At 41.2% G+C, this 25330-nt stretch overlaps 1 protein-coding gene across 1 annotated transcript in view; it reads right to left on the bottom strand.

Moving 5' to 3' along the window:
* ARHGEF28 (Rho guanine nucleotide exchange factor 28) overlaps window positions 1-25330 on the bottom strand; it is a 284777-nt gene that overhangs the window by 222205 nt on the left and 37242 nt on the right. Inside the window, exon 2 of the mRNA XM_030322942.1 lies at window positions 5710-5753. Coding sequence (XP_030178802.1) covers window positions 5710-5742 — 33 coding nt within the window. The 5' untranslated portion in view covers window positions 5743-5753. The remainder of the gene's footprint in view (window positions 1-5709; window positions 5754-25330) is intronic.

Below are 25330 nucleotides of genomic sequence, written 5' to 3'. Positions count from 1 at the left end.
TCTGAGGCACCTGGGTGGCTCAGTCAGTTAAGCATCTGACTTCCACTCAGGTCATGATCTTGCGGTTCGTGAGTTCGAGCCCTATGTCAGGCTCTGTGCTGACAGCCCAGAACCTGGAGCCTGCTTCTGATTCTGTGTCTCCCTCTCTCTCTGCCCCTCTCATGCTCGGTCTCTCGCTGACAAAAATAAATAAAGATTAAAAAAAAAGAAAGAAAGAAGGAAAGTACAACGTCCATGCATGACAAAACTGCTCAACAGGAGCACCTGGGTGGCTCAGTCAGTTAGGCACCTGACACTTGGTTTCAGCTCAGATCATGATCTCATGGTTTCTGAGTTCGAGCCCCACAATGGACTCTGCACGGACAGTACAGAGCCTACCTGGGATTCTCTCCCTCCCTCTCTCTCTGCCCCCTTCCCTGTGTGCATCTACTCTCTCTCTCAAAATAAATAAACATTAAGATATAGAGATAGAGATAGAGATAGAGATAGAGATAGAGATAGAGATAGAGATATACACACCCTCAACAAAGTAGGTTTAGGGGGAATATACCTCAACATAATAAAGGGCATATATGAAAAAACCATAGCTAACATCATATTCAATGGCAAAAAACTGAGAGCTTTTCTGATAAGGTCATAAACAAGACAAGGATGTCCAGTCTCACCACTTTTTATTCAACACAGTACTCAAAGTCCTCTCCACGGCAATCGGACAACAAAAAATAAAAAAATAAAAGGCATCCAAATTGGTAAGGAAGAAGTAAAACTTCCACGATTTGCAGATGACAAGGTACTAAGTATAGAAAACCCTAGGGGCGCCTGGGTGGCGCAGTTGGTTAAGCGTCGGACTTCAGCCAGGTCACGATCTCACGGTCCTTGAGTTCGAGCCCCGCGTCGGGCTCTGGGCTGATGGCTCAGAGCCTGGAGCCTGTTTCCGATTCTGTGTCTCCCTCTCTCTCTGCCCCTCCCCCGTTCATGCTCTGTCTCTCTCTGTCCCAAAAATAAAAAAAAATAAAAAATAAAAAAAACCCTAAAGAGCATCAAAAATCTACTAGAAGTTATAAATGAAGTCTACCATCTTTGTAAGTAAGGATTCTCTTCAGTGACCAAGAAGCAAAGACTTTTGAACAATAAATTCTCACGTCGAAACAGCTTATAATCAAAGGAACGGGAAAAAATATACGTATGTATCACCTGAACAAGGTGCCTTTTTGTAGAGGGTGAGTCCAAGTTGGGAATAATTTCTATCAATTTTTTTCCTCCATAATTATCACTCCATTTATGTGGTCTAATCTTCCTTCAGATAAATCTTACAATTTCTATTTTTTAGAGCCCATTTTCATGAGATTTTTCATTAGCATACAATTATTATTTTAAAATTTGAAAGTATCTCAGTATGTTGTGAGTCCTTTAAACTTTCTAGTTTTGTTTGGATTTTACATTATACACTTGCCAAAGATGATTTTTGTAAAATAACCAATCATAATAGGATTGTTAGCACATAAAAGTATCAAAATAAAGAGATCCAATACATTGCCAAATAAAAAATCATCTATATATATGCCTTAATAATTAATGCATTAATGTCAATAAAAGTCAACACAGATATAAATAGAACTCTGGAAAAACATACCAAATATCAACAGTGCTTATACTGATGACAGAGTTAAGCATAAGGTTTTAATTTTTCTTGGTATTTCCTATTTTTATAATTTATGAAATATAAATATGAATTTTAAAAATTAAACATTTATAAATGAGACTTTATTAAACTAGAAGCTACAAGTAAATACTTATCAAACCTCTGAAGACAGAAAGCAGAGAACAGGTTTACCCCAAAATACAAAAACAAGTTTTACTACACTTCTTACATGTGCTCTGTTTACATGTTATTAATTTGGTAGAAATTGAATTTAGACTTGTTTTTACTATAATATACACTCTCTGACCTCTTACTACATATGTCCAAGGAGTCAAATTGGCTGAGATCAATTTGTAATAGTGACATAAATGTTTAAGTGGGTTAAAAGAATCAGGTTACAATCTATATACATATCAAGTAAGAGTCATGTTAAATATACATAACATACAATTATACATATCAAGTGTCATGTTAAATATACATAATATACAATTTCTGTATGTATACATAAATGTACACATAATATACAGTTATAAATTCCATTTTGTATTCCACTAAAAAATTTCTAATCATTACATGTTTGAATTTTATCTTATACTCATTGCAAGAACTTCTAGATTTAGACAGATTTTATCGTGTACCATGCTGCTGTTTCCAAGTCTTCCGTGTTACTGTGTGTACACAGTAACTTAATTTTTTAAGAAAATTTTTAATGCTTATTTTTGAGAGACAGAGCACTAGTGGGGGAGGGGCAGAGAGGGAGACACAGAATGGGAAGGAGGCTCCAGGCTCTGAGCTGTCAGCACAGAGCCTGATGTGGGGCTCAAACCCACGAACTGGGAGATCATGACCTGAGCCAAGTGGCATGCTTAACTGACTGAGCCACCCAGGCACCCCCATAATAACTTAACTTTTTAATGCCAAATTGTAATGGAATCATTTTGAAAGCATTTAATTCACGTGTGAATTTTAAAAATTAAACATTTATAAACCAGAATTCAATAAACTAGAAGCTACAAGTAAATATTTATCAAACCTCTGAAGATAGAAAAGCAGAGGTCTACCCCAAAGCACAAAAACAACTTTTAGTATAGTTCTTATGTGTGCTCTGTTTACATGTTATTAATTTGGTAGAAATTCATTTTAGATTTGTTTTTATTATACCAACAAGGCACACACGTAATCTTTTTTTTAACTTGTTTTTTATTTTTTTTTAATTTACATCCAAATTAGCATATAGTGCAACAATGGTTTCAGGAGTAGATTCCTTGGTGCCCCTTACCCATTTAGCTCATCCCCCCTCCCACAACCCTTCCAATAACCCTCAGTTTGTTGTCCAAATTTATGAGTCTCTTCTGTTTTGTCCCCCTGTTTTCATATTATATTTGTTTCCGTTCCCTTATGTTCTTCTGATTTGTATCTTAAAGTCCTCATATGAGTGAAGTCATATGATGTTTGTCTTTCTCTAATATCACTTAGCATAATACCCTCTAGTTCCATCCACATATTTGCAAAGTGCAGCCAGACTTCTTCAGAGTTATCTTTAGTTCTCTCCCTTACCTCACGGTACCTCTTCGGTCCTATCAGGTGCATTTCTGTGCACACCAGTGAAGTCATATGATTTTTGTCTTTCTCTGACTAATTCTGCTTAGCATCATACCCTCCAGTTCCATCCACATAGTTGCAAATGGCAAGATTTCATTCTTTTTGATTGCCGAGTAATATTCTATTGTGTGTGTGTGTATGTATATATATATATATATATACACACACCACATCTTCTTTATCCATTCATCCATCGATGGACATTTGGGCTCTTTCCACACTTTGGCTATTGTAGGTAGTGCTGCTATAAACATGGGGGTACATGTGTCCCTTCGAAACAGCACACCTGTATCCCTTGGATAAATGCCTAGTAGTGCAATTGCTGGGTCGTAGGGTAGTTCCATTTTTAGTTTTTTGAGGAACCTCCATACTGTTTTCCAGAGTGGCTGCACCAGCATGCATTCCCAGGCACACACGTAATCTTAAGTGACAACCATTTGAGCACTGTAAGCAAGGACACGCACACATAGGTAATAACTATACCGTGACATATGCTGGAATGCACAGCGCATGTAAGAGCATCTCAGCTTCAGAGATGTTAAAATGAGGGTGGAAAAAAACTGCACTTTAGAAATGACAAAGTGTCATTTTAATAAAACATCTATAGGTACTCAGATTATGAGTAACGTTTTCTTAACACCTTTCACTTACTCCCTTTCATTCCCATTAGTATATTCTGTTTATTAGACAAAATTATTTTTACTTTTGTCTGGTCTTTTTAAGTCCCGTCTTTCCTTAGGCTATGGGTACTGACTCTTCCCTAGTCTGATGATAATCTAGTGGGTAGGATACTACTACGGTTGTAATATTTGGAGGAAGCGGGTGGACCTGATGGAGGGTGTTACAGGTCTTCCTCAAGCTGCCCTTGTCACATCACTCTCTGAAGTGTCAGCAGATAGGACCGTGTGTATAGTAAACTTCAAGTCAATGACAGCTTGTTTCATGATAACATAATTGAAAGCACAAAGTATGTACATGGAGCATTCTTTATTTTTCCACTTCTTAAATTAGTAATGTTTTCACTATTCAGTATCCTTCCCAAAATTGTTTTCAGTAGCTGCGTGCAGTTCTCTTAGTATTCTCTTCTTACTGTGGGACCTTGAGGTTATTTCCCACACGTTACTCATCTGATGTGTGAAGTGCAACTCCTTAGAAGGGAAGAGGCAGTTCTGTGTTACAACGATAGTTGTAAATTCTGAGTTAGAATCAGGGGCTGCAACCGTGGCTGGCCCCAGCTTCCCATCCTCTAGCGTACTCAAGTCTGCCATTGACCTATTTGACTCTAGAACCAGGGACTTGCTCTACTGACCTTGGTTCTTTTGACATCAAGCACAGAGTAGGAGTATCATTCAGTTTTTCTCTATAGAAGAGAGTGGAGTATATCTAAGGTTGAGAGGGCAATGAAATGGATCAACAGATTTTAACTGAGGATTCTGATTGTGTGTTCTAGTTCCCTGACACTTCATTCTATTAAGGATAACCTAAATTGAGGTCATATTCTTAGTCTAGATGCAGTACTCTTGCTGAATTCCATGAGTCGATGATTCAAAAGTTACCTGAAACCACAGGTCCCACACACCCATCCATGCCCACCCTATACCAACTCAGTCAGATTTCAAGGAAATAAGGAGGGTGGGGGGATGAAGTCCTATCCCATTTTTTTAAATTTTTTTTTAACGTTTATTTATTTTTGAGACAGAGAGAGACACAGCATGAACGGGGGAGGGTCAGAGAGAGAGGGAGACACAGAATCCGAAGCAGGCTCCGGGCTCTGAGCTGTCAGCACAGAGCCCGACGCGGGGCTCGAACTCACAGACTGTGAGATCATGACCCGAGCTGAAGTCAGACGCTCAACTGACTGAGCCACCCAGGTGCCCCCTTATCCCATTTTATATGTGAAGGGAGCATCCACTGACTTCTCTGTTACACTCAGTAACTGTGCAGAAGAGCAGAATCCTCCCTCAATGCAGAAGAAACACCTGTCTAGGCATCTCGTGGGCATCTCTGTCACCCAATCCTCCACCTATTCTGTGAATGTCCCAGCACTTTGCCCTTTGAATTCCTATTTCATGATTTTAGCTGACACAAATGCCACTGAACCTTATCCAAAGACGCACCTAGAAGACATTCTTGACCATTATCGGTATATCCTAAAATACAACGTTCGAAAACCATTCACATGAATGAAATGGGTGTTTATGAGTCCAGAAGTTATACAGTTTAAATAAAATTACTCAGGTAAGTATCATTAAAACCCAGACTTCAAAGCCAAGAGCCAATGACTTTTAAAAGGGTCCATACACATACTTGAAGCAAGACAGTTCACGTTTTTTGGTTTTTTGGTTTTTGGGTTTTTTTAAGCCTCAAACAGCAAGCAAAACCTTTCTCTCCACTTTAGTCACACGGGTTTTGAGTGTAAGAAAGGGTCATTTAGACCTGAAATCCAACACTTAGAGACTTACGTATAGAGGAACATCGCTGCAGCTCAACTCCATGGCTTCTGCATCTGCAAGGAAAATAACGAATGACAACCGTTATTACAGGAGGCACTGCGTAACCAACCAGCAGAATTGTGTGTCCCTCCCTTCAGTTATCCAGGGGGGAGAAGTAACAATAGATGGGAAAACTGCAGAGACAAAACCATGAACTACAGAAAAGAGATTCCATCTGTATCAAATACGACCTCCCTTTTTCTTCTCTCTCATTAATTTCCACACCTAAGGGAAACCTATCCACCCCAGGTAATATCCTATTGACCGCTCTTGAGAGATATTTCCAAAAGCCAGGAAAGTCAACATAAACGTGCTCAAAGTTTTGCCTTAACTACTTGAATAATAGAGGTCTCTCAGGTTAGAGTTCACCGCGGTCCAAATGAGGCAGGAGACCTCAGGAGCAAGACACTTCTTTGCTGAACATCCAGAGGGCAAAGGTTTCAGTCATGTGATCTCAGGAGGGCGGGTATGTACTCCAGTTACCAACCTCTCCACCAACTACATGCCTGCCCCTGTAAAACCCACATCCAGAAACCACCTTGAAGCTTAGGGAAAAAAAGCAACCATCATTCAAGAGGTTCACTGAACACCTACAGTGGGCCAAACAATCCACAAAGATGACCAGGAGGTGGTTCGGCCCTCAAAAAATGCACAGCTCAACAAGAGAGCCCTAAAAACCGGGACAAAGTGAGGAGTGGGCTGGATGAGAACTGTGAATGGGGCAAGACAGAGACCCCACCACCACCCGAGTTCTGCTCACCAGGCCAATCCTGGCTCTGCTTCCCAGGCCACACCAGCTGCAGTACCTCGGCGATGGGTGACAGGGCACATAGCAACCTGAATTGGGACATTTAGGGCAATAATACCCCAAGTATACACTTGGTGAGAAGGAAAATACAGAAAGTTCTTTTTTTTTTTTTGTAACAACGTTTAACTTCCGGTTTATTAATACTTCATACTCACGCTGCCACTGGCACCCTCCTCGGTCACAAGTTATACAAGTTATCCTGAGAGAAGACCAAGCTCATTACCAACACACTGTGCCCTGTGGCCATTTATGTAGACCCACTTAAATGGGCTTATCTATTATCATCAATTCTTAATAAAACTCGCCTCATAAATTAGATGAATGGCTTAAGAATTCCAGGCAGGAATCTTCAAATGGAAGACAATACTAACAAGAATATGACAAATCAGTCTCTCATTCCTAAATACGAATTATTCATCAGCCCTACTGGGAAATTAAAATGACTAAGAACAATGCCTTATAATCTCCACCCCCCCCCCTGCAAAAAAATCAGCTTTCAGGTATGTATTTAAATTTTGAAAGTACACCCAATAGCATATACCACGATCCCTTACCCTAAATATGTAATGTGCTTCAAGGTATCACCAACTGTTTTTAACCTGTGTTTACAGGCATGCCATAAACCACTGCAATCTTTTAAAAAACTTTCACAAAACTTGATACAATTACAACCTTTTAAAATTTTTGCTTAATAGCAAGAGTGCATTCTACAGTCAATGTGGTTTCAAAAGGACCGAAATACACAGAAAATAATATAAATGCATTCCTTTATGAACAAAACTTTGAAGACTACTGAGTATTTTAATGAATCTTAGAATACATCATCTGTGTAAGAGGTTTGCCATACACTCGTAGAAGCGCAGATGTTTTCCCTTACTCAGCTTTCTAGATTTTATCTGATAATACATCTACAAGAAACCACTTCTGGGGCACCTGGATGGCTCAGTCAGTTGTGCATCTGAGTCTTGATTTTGGCTCAGGTCATGATGCCAGGGTCTTGAGATCAAGCCCTGCTTCAGGCTCAGTGCTGAGTATGAAGCCTGCTTGGGACTCCCGCTCTCTGCCCCTCTCCCCTGCTTGCAGAAAGGAAGGGAAGGTGGGAAGGAGGGGTACAGAGGGAGAGAGGGAGAGAAACTAAGAAACCACTTGTGAAGAGAATATGGACTTAATCTGAAGAGTGAATTACTTCTTTAATAAAGAGTAATCTCCTAAGGGAAAAGCATTCAACTACAACCACTAGGTAGGGCAGCTGCTTGGATAAGAACCTTAAAAGGCACCGTAAGTGAAATTCATTCCCTGTGTCATCCATGGGCAAAGTATCGTAATGAATTTCAAACACAGTCCAATCTTCCAATCTACAATTTCTGTAATGACATTGCTAAGGACCATAAAAACCCATACACCGTATTGAGTCGTATTGGTTATACTGTGGCAAAGTCTTTTAAAAAACTGTCCCACTTTATTTAATATGTCCTACACAATTTTCTCTTGCCAAAATAGAAGTGTTCTTGTTTTTCTACAAAAAGTGGCTGTTTATGACATGTCTGTAAAAACATCCATTTTTCCAAATACATATAACCCTTTCCATCAAGAAGGGGTGATATTTTAGTAAGTGAAAATTCTTAAAGGAAATTCAACTGTTAGATAGTATATGCCATAACATTTTCAAAAAGGGTATTAGTACGTGCTACCACTGTTTTGTCATTTTCTTGCAGTAATTAAAGTTTGCAACTTAAAAGTATAAGAGACTCTTAAAAAATGAGAACTGAGGGCTGATGGGGGGGTGGGAGGGAGGGGAGGGTGGGTGATGGGTATTGAAGAGGGCATCTTTTGGGACGAGCGCTGGGTGTTGTATGAAAACCAATTTGACAATAAATTTCATATAAAAAAATAATAAAGTTTGCAACTTAATAAAGCCCTCATATCTGCAGGCTTCAAATTCTTGGGGGGAAAAAGCCTTCTAATCTATATAAATCTTTGAACTGAATGTTTCACAGATTTTGTATTTTTAAAACGTAACAACTTCTAAATTATAGGAGAACTGACTGACATCAGGGAAGACGGGAGTTTGCAGCCACTTTATTTTTTTTAGTTTTTATTTGTAGGAGAGAGCGTGTGTATGTGAGAGAGAGAGAAAGCCAGAGAGGAGCACAGAGAAGGGGGACAGGGAGAGAATCCCAAGCAGGCTCCAGAGGCAGTGCAGAGCCCGATGTGGGGCTCAGTTTCACAACTGCAAGATCCCAACCTAAACCAGTATCAAGAGTCAGGTGCTTAACTGACTGAGTCACGCAGGTGCCCCATGCAGCCACTTTTAAAAATTAATAAACTTGTGGGGCACCTGGGTGGCTCAGTCGGTTAAGCGGCCAACTCGGCTCAGGTCATGATCTCGTGGTCCATGAGTTCGAGCCCCCGTGTCGGGCTCTGTGCTGACAGCTCAGAGCCTGGAGCCTGTTTCGGATTCTGTGTCTCCCTCTCTCTGACCCTCTCCTGTTCATGCTCTGTCTCTCCCTGTCTCAAAAATAAATAAAAACGTGGGGCGCCTGGGTGGCGCAGTCGGTTAAGCGTCCGACTTCAGCCAGGTCACGATCTCGCGGTCCGTGAGTTGGAGCCCCGCGTCGGGCTCTGGGCTGATGGCTCAGGGCCTGGAGCCTGTTTCCGATTCTGTGTCTCCCTCTCTCTCTGCCCCTCCCCCGTTCATGCTCTGTCTCTCTCTGTCCCAAAAATAAATAAACGTTGAAAAAAAAATTTTTTTTTAAATAAATAAAAAATAAATAAAAACGTTAAAAAAAAATTAATAAACTTGTATAATTAGTGGATGGGATTAATACATAAGGCCCCAAATCTTTAAGTTTAGCCAGCACTGCACTTGTATTAGAATGTATATATCATAATGAGGTTCTCTTCAGCTGTGACACACATTAAATCCAACTTCAAAGTCAAAGTGCTTTGAACCAGACATTCAAACAGAAGGGTTACAGAGTAGGGGCACCTGGGTGGCTCAGTTGATTAAGTGGCTGACTTCAGCTCAGGTCTTGATCACCCAGTTCGCGGGTTGGAGCCCCATATGGGGCTCTGTGCTGACAGCTCAGAGCCTGGAGCCTGTTTCGGATTCTGTGTCTCCCTCTCTCTGCCCCTCCCCCGTTCATGCTCTGTCTCTCTCTGTCTCAAAAATAAATAAACGTTAAAATTAATAAATAAAAAATAAACTAAAACTAAAGTCCCCACGGTTCTCAGCCTTGGTCCCAAACTTTCTAAAAGCCCCTATCAGAGACAGAATCATTTGAGGTACATGTATTATATACTCCAATACTCGAAGTTCAAACTGATATAGGTATAAAAAACCATATTCTCATTTGAATTTTTCCAAAACTGATGCTTCATACATAGTCAAGAGCAGCAAGGTCTGTGCTCCCTTGCAGAGATGCATGGCTAAATCATATTGCGCCTCCTTTATTATCAAGTTTAATAACAAAACCAGTTTGTATTTGCTAGACAAGTTCTACACACACCAGCTTTTCACCACACAAATATCATGGTCTACGTTTCCTAATTTGAGTTCTCCATTCGGATTTTCAAAAATTCTTAGACTCGAGTACTGTTTTAATATTTTATTTTTCAAAAATGTGTCTTGGGAAATTTAAGGCCAATTTCCAGTCTTTTTTGCAGACACCAGAGAATGATAGGGGGTCTTGGTACACAGCCACAATTTTTAAGTTTGCTCCCAAAACAGAGGAAAAAATTCTTATAAAAAGAACATCATGATGCAAAATATTCAATATTTCACACATACTAGGAAGAATGCCTAATGTTTCAGGATCTTCGTTTTGCTAGTTACTTCTAATAAAAATTAGACCATTTAAAAGGTGAAGAGAATCTTCCAACTTAAAAATAAGAGAAAATATTCAACTTTCACAGTAAATAATCATTCTTGACTTTATGAAATTCTGGGTTTCTAAGACTAACTCCATATAAAATCTATGACTTGAACTTTGTGTTTGAACATGCCAAAAACTTTGGCTGGTACACCTCTTACAAAACCTATTAACAAATAATGGTCAAATATTTACTAATACTGTTAGTAACTATACTTGGAAGGCTAATGATGTGGTTAGGCACTGGGCTATGTATCTTACCAACACCTCAGAGAAGCCTCACAGCAGCCATGAGAGGAACCATGGAGGAAGTCCTACTTGCCTGAATCTTCATTCACAAAGCCCTGCAGTTGTAAGGTTACACTGAAGCAAAAGTTACCTAAACCTAAGAATAATTGTTTTAATTTTTTGTTTACATTTATTTCTTTTTGATAGAGACAGAGCACAAGTGGGGTAGGGGCAGAGAGAGAGAAGGAGGCACAGAATCCGAAGCAGGGTCCAGGATCTGAGCTGTCAGCACAGAACACGAACACGGGGCTCGAACCCACAAACCGCTAGAGCACGCTGAAGTCGGACGCTTAACCGACTGAGCCACCCACGTGCTGCAACCTAAGAATGATTCTTGAATCAACTGACCACCATGAAGATTAGGAACAACTCCCTCCCATGTTTATTCTTCAGTTCCCGCCCCCTTACTTAAGGCTAGCATCTGTTCTCCACCCAGTCCCCCTTGTACTTTAGATGTTTTGTAGTTACTTGTTTTGGTCTTGAGGTGGTTACTGGGTGTTATAAATATAAAATACCTATCAAGATAAAATTGGAAATCTTTTTTTTAAGATGAAATTATGTTCAATAAAATCGAGAATAGTATTTTTCAATATTGGCTAACTTCTCAAATCATGATCCTACTGATCAATGAGAATGTGGCAGAGATCCACTAACAAGTGAAAAAAGAAATCATAAGGAGATAAAGCCTTAAAGATCATCGCAGTATTAAAGAATTTCTTCTCCTCTTTATCCTATGAGAAAACGGAAGAACTTGTTAACTAATTCTAATAAAAATAACCCTCACAATAGCTCTTCGAAAATACAGTATGATATGCATGTATTTTGTATGAGAGCTTTATTTTTGCATGTTTGTTTCATTGTTTGATGTAAAATGCTAATTAGAATAAAGATGTAAGGTGCATTTAAAGAAAGTGTGAAATGTAATAATTTTCTAAGAAATTACACTCTGAAAGAAAGAGAGAGAGAGAGAGAAACAGAAAGAAAGCAAGAAAGACAAGAAAAGAAAGAAAATACAGTGTGATAACATGAATGTCCTGCTCCGCAATTAACAAATTTGGCAGACAAAAACCATAAACGTCCCCACCATCACTCCCCTCCTCTCTCCCTCTCCCCCCCCCACACACCTCCCCCCACACACTACACTTGATGTCCCTCCTAAGAATAAGAATGAGAGTTGAAAACTGCAAGGCACGGGGCACCTGGGTGGCTCAGTCGGTTGGTCGTCCGACTTCAACTCAGGTCACGATCTCACGGTCTGTGGATTCGAGCCCCACGTCGGGCTCTGGGCTGATGGCTCAGAGCCTGGAGCCTGCTTCCAATTCTGTGTCTCCCTCTCTGACCCTCCCCCGTTCATGCTCTGTCTCTGTCTCAAAAATAAATAAACGTTAAAAAAAGAAATTAAAAAAAAAAAACTGCAAGGCACTAGGTCACACTACACATGGTAGAACAGGTATTCGAGCTTCCTGCTTCAAAGCTTGGGTACTCCTACCCATGATGCTGTGCTGCGTGCTAGCCACAGAAGTCAAATACAAAGTTTTATAGGGGATACTCCTTTTCATAATAGAACCCCAGGCAAATCTCTTTTCTACCACTGTTTCCTATGAGACCTTGGTCCTCCTTTTAAGGAGATTCCCTGTAGGGAATGGCCCTGATACCTGCTTTCCCCAGGTAAGACAGTATCCATGGTCGCCCTCTGCACTTCACAGGAAGAAAGAGAAGCTCGGCAAAGTTGCACCACTTAGAGATCAAGCAGCCACAAGCGGCCAAGCGGGCGTATGAATCCAGCCCATCTGACCTATCCAGCCCATGTTCTCCTTAGCCACAGCACAAGGTCCTTGTGTCACATAACTTTGGTCTCAAAGATAGCAAGTTGCTTGGCTAACAAGTAGCCAACACCTCATAAGAGGAGAGCCTCAGAAGCAGCCTGTATATGAACTCCACCTCTGCCCTATTCTGTGTGACTTGGGCCTGAAGTTCCCCTCCCTGGGGCAGTCACTCATCCCTGAGTAATAGTGCCTACCTCATAAGCCTCTTGAGAGGATTGAGACAGCTGACAGTAACAACAGAAAACACTTAGTGCCCATCAAGAGCACTCAAAGGCTAGCTTCATTTATCAAGCTTATATAAAGGGTTTCTTAAGCATTTGAGTATTCTGAAAGACCTCTAAATATCAGACTTAACAAGATGAGTCAGCACTAAGCAGGGCCAGGCTCCTCTGAAATGGGTCCACCCAGCTCAGCCTCACCCCAGCCCAGAGGAATCTCCAAGCATCAAGAAATCTGAATAGTATTATACCAGGCCGGTGTGTGATTTTACACAGCTGAATGAATACTCCCCCCACTACGGTCAGAGAATTCAAAGGGTAGAGCTATTCCTACTGACACAACTCGACAACCATCTCTGTTTTAAACCTTCACTTGGAAATGATGACTCACAGCTCTGTCAACAAACCTAGAAGTGTAGAATTATATCTATATTTCACAACTGTTATGCTAACTGGAGAAGGAGGAAAGAACACATGAACAACAGGGAGGGAAGGCCAAGTCTAAGGAAAAAGCTTCAGTGTGGGCACAGTGGAAATGGGTAAGAAGAGAGCATTTTAGAAATAAGCCTGGGGGCGCCTGGGTGGCTCAGTCGGTTAAGCCTCTGACTTCAGCTCAGGTCATGATCTCACGGTCCATGAGTTCTAGCCCCGCGTCGGGCTCTGTGCTGACAGCTCAGAGCCTGGAGCCTGTTTCGGATTCTGTGTCTCCCTCTCTCTCTGACCCTCCCCCGTTCATGCTCTGGCTCTCTCTGTCTCAAAAATAAATAAATGTTAAAAAAAAAATTAAAAAAAAAAAAAAGACATAAGCCTGTTAAGGAGTGCTGATGCATAGGGGCACATGTACCCCAATGTTTACAGCAGCACTCTCAACAATAGCCAAATTATGGAGAGAGCCTAAATGTCCATCAACTGATGAATGGATAAAGAAATTGTGGTTTATATACACAATGGAGTACTACGTGGCAATGAGAAAGAATGAAATATGGCCTTTTGTAGCAACGTGGGATGGAACTGGAGAGTGTGATGCTAAGTGAAATAAGTCACACAGAGAAAAATAGATACCATAGGTTTTCATTCTTATGTGGATCCTGAGAAACTTAACAGAAGACCATGGGGGAGGGAAAGAGAAAATAAAGTCAGAGAGGGAGAGAACCAAACCATAAGAGACTTAATGACAGAATAAACTGAGGTTTGATGGGGGTGGAAGGACGGGGAGGATGGGTGATGGGCATTGAGGAGGGCACCGGTTGGGATGAGCCCTGGGTGTTGTGTGAAAACCAATTTGACAATAAATTTCATATGAAAGAGTGCAGGCAGAGGTCTGAAGATTAGAAAATACAGTAACTATTCAACAGATCCCATTAATTCAAACCAGTGGGAGTGGTGGGAGTGGGCAGGAAGAAGGGGAGTCAGTCTGAAATGGTGCAGCCTGAATGAGAGAATGTTTATGAAGTACACAGAGGGGTGTGAGCTAGCTGCTAACACAATGTTCCACCAAAACTGGCACACTCACTTGTATTTTGCAGGATGTATTTGCATTCCAAGCCTTTTTATATATCAGTTCAACATTGCTTTTCCTATCTCACTTTTGCGATCGATCTGTTTAGTTGCATCCTTCATCATCAGTGCAAAGCTCTGTCACTCAGCATCTTGGGCGAGATACAGCCTATGAAAGGCGTCAATGTCCTCATTAGCAGTAGGTCTCTGAGGTCCCTCTATCATGTCCGGAAGTCAATTTACTGTCACCTACTCCGTGCAAAGCACCATGGAGGCTGTCATGAGAAAGATTCACATACATAAAACACCACCCCCATCACTGATGAACTCACAGTTTGGTTCGGGGAATATCTATATCCGTGAAAACCTAAAAGTTTTAAGGAGTAATACACCATCGACCTGACAGAACATGATAGTGTTAGGCAAGCATCAGTGACAAATGAGTTATAAATGTAATGGGGGGGGGGGGGGGGGGGGCAGGGAGAAGGACCAGCATGAAAAAAAGGACATGGACTTGTGCTATTTAGGAAAAAGTGAGGAGTCTGACAGGCTCAACTAACAGGTTTGGAAGGAGTAAAAGTCATTGGCCCCTTACTTTTATACATAATCCATCTCGAAAACACACCAAATCTGTGACAGAAGTGAACAACAGACTTTCAGGGGCCAAAAGTCACCCGCCAGAGACTTAATAACACCAACTTCATGTCTCCTTTTGTTCAGAATTTAACAAAATATACTCCAGCTTTTCCTGTAATTTGCTTTACTGTTGCTTTTTCTGCATAACAGCTTCCACAAACAAATTTAGGGAGGACCCAATTGGTACTGATAGTTCTTTACTTGGACAAATGACCTCATTGGATTTATCAGACCCTGGTGTCTTCACCAGCTTCTCATTTCTGTTTTTTATTTTCCACACTTTTTAATGAAGCAAGGAAATACACTTGACCCTGGACACCCTAAATTTACACTGCTCAGGTCTATTTATAGACGGATTTTTCTTTGATACATATAGTCGGTGCTCTGAATTCATTTTCTCTTAAGTTTTTTTTTTTTTTAACATTTTCTTTTCTCCAGCTTACTGCATTATAGAAATACAGTATATAACCACACGATGTCACTTAGGTGGAATCTAAAAAACACAACAGCAACAAAGAAAAAAAGACTCACAAACACAACAACAAAAAACTGGTGGTTGTCAGAGGGGTGAAAGGAGAAGCAAAACAGGGGAAGGCGATTATGAGGTCCAAGTTTCCAGCTGTAAAACAAGTGAAGGAGATGAAAAGTACGCACAAAGAATACAGTCAGTATTATCATATTCACGTAGGGTGAATACACTTATCATGGTAAACACTGGGTAATGCTCAGAACTATTGAATCACTATGTTGTACACCCCTAACTAGTTTAACATTCTATGCCAACTCAAAGAAAAATTAAGACATTTTTTAACTGGTAAATAGCTAAATTAGTATACTGAATTCTAGACAATAAAACTAGTCGATCTATGTGTAAAACCTGAAGAAACTCTAGAATGATCATTTAACATTTAGAATTATGACCTTCAAGCAAAGACGAAAAGAAATGAGACTTAGCCTTAGAAATAGGACTAGTCTCAAAATGTTTAATTTAGTTCAGCACATGTACTCACAACTTCCTATATGCTTAGTACTGAGGGGGGAAAAAAGTGTCTCCTTTCAGGTACGTATCAATCTATTTGACAAGAAAGGGCTTACAGATGTGAAGTAGGTAAATAACCTATAGAAAAGACAATACCAAGGATATAGAAAGCCCCTAGGCACCAGAATGCCTGCCCCGTGGACAGAGGAAGACAGGAAGACCACAAAACCCTTACGGGGTTCTAGCAGTAGAGAGAGGCACAAACACTCCCCTCTGTCAGTAGTTGGGGTATCAACAGGGCTCCCCAAGGAGACAGAGCCTGACCTGAGCCTTTTATATAGTTTGTCAACTAGGGGCACTCCTATCCCAAAAGGCATTTAGAAACGGGGCAGGACAGCTTTTCTGGTTCTCAAATGACCGGGTCGGTAGGATAGGGAAAAAGCAGAATGGGAAAGGGAGCTGCTATAATGCCAGGTCAACCCTGCATAAAGAAAGGTCCCACCCCAAATGCCAACACAGATCTCTGTTGAAAATCACCGAGGCGGGTAACAGATATTCACCAGGTACGCGATGAAATGGAACAACCTTTCAAGCCCAAGAAGGAACAGGCAGAACCGCATGAAGTATGAAAGGGTTGTTCACGGAGGGACAAACACCTCCAGGACAGAAGGATGGAAACACGTTCAGGGTCCCCATGATACACCTTAGTAAGTTATGTGAGCTTCACGCCAGCGAGCGGCTTTAATGCACGAGAAGGATGTGACCTGAACTGTGCTTTCAAGAGGTCACTGTGAGAGTAGGTGGAGGAGGGATTCTGGGGTCAGAGCAACAGATCAAACACCATTGCTGTCACTCAGGTGAGAGAGACAGAGAGCCTGAACGAAAAACAGTAGCATAGGGAGGGCAAAGATAAATTTAAGAGATTAAGGGACAAAACGGACAGGCCTTAATGCTAAACCAGACGTAGGGGATAAGGACTAGGAGGATTCTAGGGTGACTCCTTGGTTCTTAGTCTGGGGAGCCAGTTATTTAGTGACATTGACCAAGACAGGGAAAATAAAAAGGAGAAGTGGAAGACGTGGAGGGGGAGAAAGGACTACTAGCCATAATGAGTTTGCGATGTGATTACTCATCAAGACAGAGAGGTCTGGGCTTGAAAGATATACTGGTAACACGGTAGTTTGAGTCACTGGGAGTAAATGAGAGGATTAAGGTGGTAGATACACAAAAATTCGAAAAGGCTTTGCGTAGAGACTTAGAGAATGTCAAGAGAAAGCAAGGTAGAAGAGCTCACGAAAGACACTAAGAATAGAGAAATAACTAACAAGGCTGGCATTAGCTGAGCACAATTTACTGTGTCAGACAAGGTTCTGAGTGCTGTTTAAATTCACCTACTTCTCAGAGCCACATGGAACACCTCCTGTTTTACATGGAATACCATCCCCATTTTACAGATAAGAAAACTGAGGCACAGAGAGGTTGTGTACCTTGTCCAAGGTCACCCAAGTACTAGGTGGCAGAGCCAAGATTTAAACCCAGGCAGTCTGGTCCCAGATCCCATCCTCCTAACTTCAAGTCTCCACTTCTAGGTCAGAAATTTGAAAGGGGACTAATGTGACAAAATCCAAGAGGGATGGACAAGGCAGCAAATGCTGTGGATAAATGAAGCAAAGCACACTAAAATCAGAGAAGGACCTACCGGATCCCTAACTTAAGAAGTCGCTGACTCTCAGCCATTTGCACGCTGGTGGAAGAATCGGCCTGATAAAAGCCAATGGAGCTGTTACCGGGAGGTAAAAAAGTGAATATGACCACACGAAACAGTAAACGTTCCACAAGTTTACAAAAAGGAAAGAGCTTTGCGGTGAAGTCATAACATAACATGATGTAACATAACATAAGATTTTTAAAAAAACCTCCACTGGGCAAAGGGATCATGAGCTGTCTTAAAGCAGGAACATAGGGAGAACTGGTATTCAAATACTTTCACTGGGCGAAAACAGTCAAAATTATTTTGTTATTCTGATTCAAATCTAGGCATACTCTTGTGCTCTGAAGAAATGTTACCTACATAAGCTAATAATAGTCACAAATTTCTATTACATACCAAACAAGGACTTTGTGCCATCCACCACCTGGGATTCAAGATTAAAACAGAAGCTCTGAGGTGCCTGGTGGCTCAATTGGTTGAGCATCCAACTTCGGCTCAGGTCACGATCTCGCGGTCCGTGAGTTTGAGCCCCGCGTCGGGCTCTGTGCTGACAGCTCAGAGCCTGGAACCTGCTTCGATTCTGTGTCTCCCTCTCTCCGCCCCTCCCCCACTTGTGCTGTCACTCTCCCTCTCAAAAATAAATATTAAAAATTAAAAAAAAAGTTCTTACAGGTTAAGTATTAAAATATTGCAATAACATAAAAAATAGTCAACAATTTAAGTGTTTGTTATTTAATATTCAAGGCAATGTTTTAAATAAAGCATGAGGTCTAAAAATGTACAGAGACAAGTTCAAACACACAAACGGCTCAGCAACGTTCAAAAGCCTAATCGCTCAGCAATAATAAATAATGCTTACAGCTTACAAAGGACTGTAGTCAAGTCAAAGAGAATGAGGACTCAGAAGGAGCCATTGTCTTTGGAAGTTACCCAGTCACTGGTTGGCACTTCAAGGGCAGCAGAAAGACTCATCAGGGGGCTTATGTTTTAGGTCTTCCCCCTGTCCCATTTGGGACCTGTGGGTGCTTGCAGGGATGGAGGAAAGAAACCAGAGTATCAGAAGAGCTGGGAAGAACAGATCCTGGTATCTGGCACCAAGTAGCCAGGGATGTTCAACGTCCTGTAAGAAGGACAGTCCTGTATAACTGAAGAATTGTCCCATGTCCTTCTTGGCAATTTGGACAGATTTTTTATTTTGCTCCTAATGGCTTAGGTGTGCCTTTCCCTCAAAGAGGCTAGCCAGCTTCAAAATGTCTCCTGGAAGGACATTCCTCACAAGACAGTTGCTACTTCTAGAAAATAATACCAATTAACTACATAGTACTATCCCAGGTGTAACTGCCTAGGAAATTAATGAATTTTTTCTATGCCTGCCTTAAAATTCCTAGATATTTTTGCTTAAATTAGAAATTATCCAACATCTACTTCATAATATATATATATGTATATATATATTAATATTATCAATAAGATTGATATTCATTATCAATAAGAATGCTAGGCCTCAACATTTCAAGTTACTGTGGAAAAAAGTTTTAATACCTAATTCTACATAGATTCTGTTGGGGTGAAAGGTTTTATTTTATGGTGTTTAAGTTCCTTGTTGATAGCCCTCACCAGGAGAAACCAAAGAATAAGGAAGGCTCTGTCTTTCTAGGCAACCTGAACCTGAACTTAAGACTGGATGTGCTCCAAAAAACTGCAACGCCTGTTGTGAGGCAGGTACAACTTGGTTTTTCAGCCTTCACAGTATTTACTCAAGCCCTCAAGAAAGCTCAGAGTCCCCTTCTCAGATGTTTTCTATGGCTCTCAGGCAACAATGTGTTGCCTAAAGCAACAGTCAGCCTCATATTTTGAAAAACGCACACTTACAAAGTTATTAGGAAATGAATGCTAGCTACACTTTGCGAAATCTGAGGCAGTAAATACCAAATCAAGGCAAATCTTCACCAGTTCACCATGAACTGAACTACCCTCTACCTGTTCTGGACAACAAATGCAGTCTAAAAAGCCAGTATGAACAACAACAAAACAGGCAGGTGTGTACAGACCTGCTGTGGTCTGAGTGTTTGTGTCCCCCACTAACATTCAGGTTGAAGTCCTAACCCCCAACGTAATGGTATGAGTAGGGGGGGCCTGTAGAAGGTGCTCAGGTTAGGAGGGTGGAGCCTCCATAATGGCACTGGCCTTAAGAAAAAAAAAAAAAGAAAACCACAGAACTCCCTAAGCCCCTTCTGCCATGTGAGAATGCAATGATAAGCCTCTAACCCAGAAGAGGGCCCTCACTCAGAACAGGCTAGCACCCCGAACTTGGACTTCCAGGCTCCAGAGATGTAAGAAATAAATTCTTGTTTCTAAGCCACCCGGTCTTTAGCATTGTGTTACAGCAGCCTGAAGAGACAAAGACAATGCCAAATATATGGTCAGTGCTTCATCAGTACTTCTCACATGAGGACTTCTCATCAACAGGGCTCAAGTTCATCTCAGCCCTGTTCCAACATACACACAGGTGCACACACAAATACATAACGAACTCTCTTCTCGTCTGCTACTTCGTGTTCCTATTCTCCTCTAGATTCAAGGTCACTAAATGAGTAATATAATCCAGGTTCATAGGGTAATAGACAGTGAGGAGTATAAAGTCTCCATCTTTCCCACCAGCAGGCCATACCTTGATCCAAAACACTAACTGAGGGGGAAAAAGTAAGGCAGCAGGACACACAGCTTGGGGCAAAAATAGGCCTATTAGCCAAATTAGAGGAAGTACGCAGTTCCCAGCCCGAGTATACACACATACCTAAATGCATCACAGACTTGTCTAAGTGTGTAACCTATAAATTTAGATTTATGGGAGGAAACTTCATTTTGGTTAAGTTCCCACAGCATTTAGTAGAACACAGACACTATACAAAATACCCCAGGTATAAAATGCACCTAGTAAGCGAGTTATGATTGACAGGGTAACTGACAATTCCAGACTACATTCATTGTCCACCTCAGTCGTGAGCTCACACCAGGGTATGCTCTCCTGTTTCCACTTCCTCTGACTGTATTAGCTGTTTACAACTTTAGCAGTTCTTTCCTTTTTTCTCCATCCATAGGAGGCTACTCTGAGCAGAAACTATCATTCCCTATTTTGAAATCAATACCTTTCAGCAACTAGTCATAGATTAGGCCGTTAGAATGCTTTCTTTCTGGCTCTGCACATATTCCCTTGTCCATCTCTGCTCCTGTGATCTGGGTGCCATTAATCCCAACGAGCTGAGTCCCGTGCCACCCAGAGTAGTTCTCCCTTTACTGCTGTGTTCCTATTTCTGTGTCCCCCTCCATTCTGCCCTGTGATCAGCACAATTCTAATGTGAATACAGCAGGGTCCCTACCCCAGGGAACTCCTAGTTTACTGGAGAAAGCACACAAGTAAACAGCTAATACCATGTATTACAATGTAATGTTACCATGTAATGTTACCATGTAACATTAGAGTAAACAGAAGTGCTGGATGCCAGGAGAGAACATAGGAAAGGTATTAATCCTGAATGAGCAGGATGTGCTCCTTCTTAGAAGCTGACAAATACTTGGTAAATGTTTTTAAACACAGACCTCCTTTCTGCCTATATGATGGATTAAATAACCTAAGGACCCTATTGCTTAAAACATTCACTAGACTATTTTTAAGAGCTACTTCAAGTGTGTAGTTCAACTCTCAGTAAAGGAGATCTCCTCAGTCCTAAAATTATGACTCGTCAAAAAAAAAAAAAAAATGTTGTAATGACCTATTGAGAATATTTGCCCTGAGAAGGTTTGCCGGTCTCAGCCAAGATGACTGGATTTTAACTGCCGGGGACGTCAAGAGACAAAGTTATGTATCCCTGTGTGGTTGAGTATCCTAACTGAAACTTCGGCATCCGCCAGTACAGCAAAGGGCTATGCTTTTACTTAGTCCAATAAAAAATTATGACCAGTAGCAAAAGAAAAAGAGAAGAAATTGTTCTGTTTCAGCCTAAGCCTTAACTTGGCGGGGGGGGGGGGGGGGGAGTTCTCTGTAAATCTTCAACTACAAAATTTACATACCAAGATACATTTATGGTTATGCATGCATTCAGGGTTAACTTAGAATTCCAGGACTCCCCCAGTTCAAGGGTCATTGGTCATAGGCTCACAATGCAAACTTTTGAGACACTTGACAAGACTACTGAATATGAGAAAGACAGGAGAACAGAAAATTAGACTTTCTGAAGCTCAAGCAATAGACTAACCAAACATTCTGCAATCTAAGTATGTTTCAATAAAGATGCTAAAAAATAACTGAAAACTTAGGATGAGAATACAATCTGCCCCCAGCTCACTTAACAAAAACTAGGCTGACTTGACTAAGAAGCAAACAGAATTTCAGAAAGTAACAGGTAGAGTGTTTGAAAATTCACTGGATAGGTTAAGTAGCAAAAATGGAAAGTCAAGAGATCATCAGTAAATTAGAACTTTGATATTAAGAATTTACCCAGAATACAGCACAGAGTTAGAATAGGTGAAAGATACGAAAGATGTTAAGATACATGAAATATGGAATGAGAAGGTCAAGAATCTTTTTTATAGGAGGACCACACTGAGAAAGAAGAGATAATAGAGGACAAACAGTATTTTAAGAGACTTTTGGAGAATTTCCATCAGTTGATAAATTCTCAGATTTTGAAAATAAATGGAGTCCCAACAATTCTACATCTAGATATACCAAAGCACAGAGTATCTTAAAAAGGTACTTTACCAAGTCATGTCTATTGTGTGGTTTCATTTTATTCATAAAAACTATATATTTTGTATTATGACGGAGAAAAATGTAAAAATAGTCAACTGTTCATATTGGTTATAACATGGGATTGCAGAGAGTGATAAAAAAAAAAGTCTTCAAGTTTTTAAAAATACCCCTCTGACTCATAATAAAATTTACAAATAAGACACATTTTGAAAGTGTTTAAGTTTTTAAATTTTAAGTGGTATTTAATTTAAATGTATATTTAATCTGAACTTTTATTTAACAGTTAAAGTTTTAGGTTTTAATTTTTTTAATCTTATAAACAAATTCAACCACAAAAGGAAAATCAATAACATATCTTGGTTCTACACTTTTTAAAATTTTTTTTAGTGTTTTTTTTTTTTTTTTTAATTTACATTTGAGAGAGCGCGCGCATGCGCGCTTGAGCAGGGGGAGGGGCAGAGAGATGGAGACGGAATCTGAGGCAGGCTCCAGGCTCCCAGCTGTCAGCACAGTGCCGGATGTGGGGCAGGAACCCACGAGTGGCAGGACGAGGACCAGAGCCAAAGTCAGACGCTCAACCGACTGAGTCACCCAGGCGCCCCTGGCTCTACGCTTTTAAAAGCTGCTTGCTTCAAGGTCTCAGTTTATTTATCTGTAAAAAATGGGATGGTAGTATCTACTTTGCAGAGCTGTGTAGAAGATCAGATCAGTTAGTCTAAGTGAATCTCCTCCTTGGTGATACTTTGAATTCCTTATTTTAAAGCAAATATGCCTTGCCCCAAATTTTACCCATTTGTCCTACAATGATCTCTGAAACTATACAGAACTGGGGCCACCCCCTTTATCTCACAAAGTCTGAAGACTATTTATCAACATTTCTCCACTCCTGTAGGTCTTCCCTAGAGGAAAATTGTTCCTGCCCTGTTTTTCCTCCTATCACTGTTTCAAGAACTTCTCAGTATACCAGGACCTAACTAGTCTACCTTTCCTAATGGTACCAATTGTGTTAAAAACAGTAACACCACTCAGGTTTATAATCCCAGATGGTTTCTGACCGCTCTTCCTTCCTCATTCCCCCCACTCATTCATTCACGAAATAGTCACTGTTTGGAGTCCGTCTCTCCCATCTCTTCATCCAGCATCCCATTCCTTTCACCTCCCCCTGCCAGGATATCCCAAATAGTCTGCTGAGTGGTCACCAGCAGTGTGCCCTTCCCACTTCTAACCTATCTTGGATATCAATGCCAAGTTAAATAGTCACAATTATTTCCATCATTTTACTCCCCTGCTCAAGAACAAACCTTACCCTCTGGTGCCTGTCAGATCAAATGCCAGCTCTGCAATGAGCATCCAAAGCCTTCCATGTTATTGTTCATCCTACCTATAACCCATCGCTCACCACTTCAACAAAGAAATCCCACTTGGACCCAGATTGGCTTCCCCGTGGATCAGACACCCAGGCTCTACAAAGCTGGTCCATCCCAAACCTTTTACCTCCATGATTCACACGCTGAATACTCTAACACTGTGGCATGGGACACTAGGGTTTGAATCTTGGCTCAAACACCCACTAGCTCTGTGACCTTGGGCTACCTACCTGTCTCACAATACCTGTTGTGAGGATCAGATGGAATCCAGTAGGCAAAATACTTAGAATAGTACTGACACCCAGGATCAAATTCCAGAGTCCCTCCCTCCTGCCATTTTCCCAATGACCTCCCCTAGATCTTTTATTTATTCAATGATCTAACAATTGTATCTTAGTACTTTTTACTCATGTCGAGGGTTTATCTTATCTTCCAGCTGAACCCTTTTCTCTTGTATCCTTTGCCGTGCTCTGTGCATATCAAAATTTACCTACGAGATTAAACCCAGTCATTTGATGTGACTAGGACAGGAGGGCAAAAGTGTTTTTGTAAACACTGCTTATTCACTAAGTAATATCTGACCATCTGCTGGGCACGAGGACATTATGTGCAAAGGATATACAAGTGAACAAGAAACAAAAGTCCCAGTCCTTCTGAAGCTTACAGTACAGTTTACAAACAACACGGAAAATTTTACAGTATACTTCATAGTGATATGTACTATTTTTTAAATAGAGCAAAGGAGAAGAGAGTGGAGGGGTGGACAGTGGGGCGCCATTTCCAATGTCGTGGTCTGGGTGGATGTAGCTACAAAGGTGACATGTGAGCAAAGACATAAGAGGCAGGAGAGAGCAGTGCAGCTATCTGGGAGGAGTCTCAGAAGAAGCAGAGAGCGGGAAATCCGGAAGCAAAGCGAGAACACACACCCCATGAGTGAGATCAAGGAATCAGTATGAGTGTAAAGGAGAATAAAGGCTGGGCACAGAGGAAAAATGAGCACCTGATCAGATAAGGCCTTGTAGGTCATCACATGGACCTCGGTTTCTCTGAGCGTGAAGAAGATCCACTTGAGGCTGTGAGCTGAGGAGTGACATGACCAGACATGAATACTAAACGGTATCATTTAATCCCTATGCCACAGCCTGGCTGAGAAGAGCCAAGGGCAGAGCAAGGGGCTTGTTTGGAGGCCCTTGCGATAACACAGACAAGAGATGGTGGCTGAGACCAGGGGGGTCTCACTAATTGAGTTCTGGACACGTTCCCAAGGTAGAATCATCAGGATTTCCTGACAATTAGAAGTGGGATGAGAGAAAAAGAGACGGTCTCCCAAACTGGCATCGTGTGCTAAAGGTGGTATTGCCATTAACAGACATAGGGAGTAGCGCAGGTGGCCAAGGTGTAGGAAAGGAAACCAGGAACCCAGTTTGGGGCACATTAAGTTTGAAACGCCCACATGTGCAGACGGGTCACATGTTTTTCTAATTTATATTTATTTTTGAGAGAGAGAGAGGGGAGGAGGGCGGGAGGGCAGAGGGAAAGGGAGACACAGAATCCGAAGGAGGCTCTCCAAACTCCAAAGCTGTCAGCACAGAGCCCAACACGGGGCTCGAACCCATGAACCGCCAGATCATGACCT

This window comes from Lynx canadensis, chromosome A1 (genome assembly GCF_007474595.2).
Source record: "Lynx canadensis isolate LIC74 chromosome A1, mLynCan4.pri.v2, whole genome shotgun sequence".
Taxonomy (NCBI): domain Eukaryota; kingdom Metazoa; phylum Chordata; class Mammalia; order Carnivora; family Felidae; genus Lynx; species Lynx canadensis.
The sequence above is the reverse complement of the archived record's forward strand: the minus strand, read 5'-3'. Positions and strand labels throughout refer to the sequence as shown.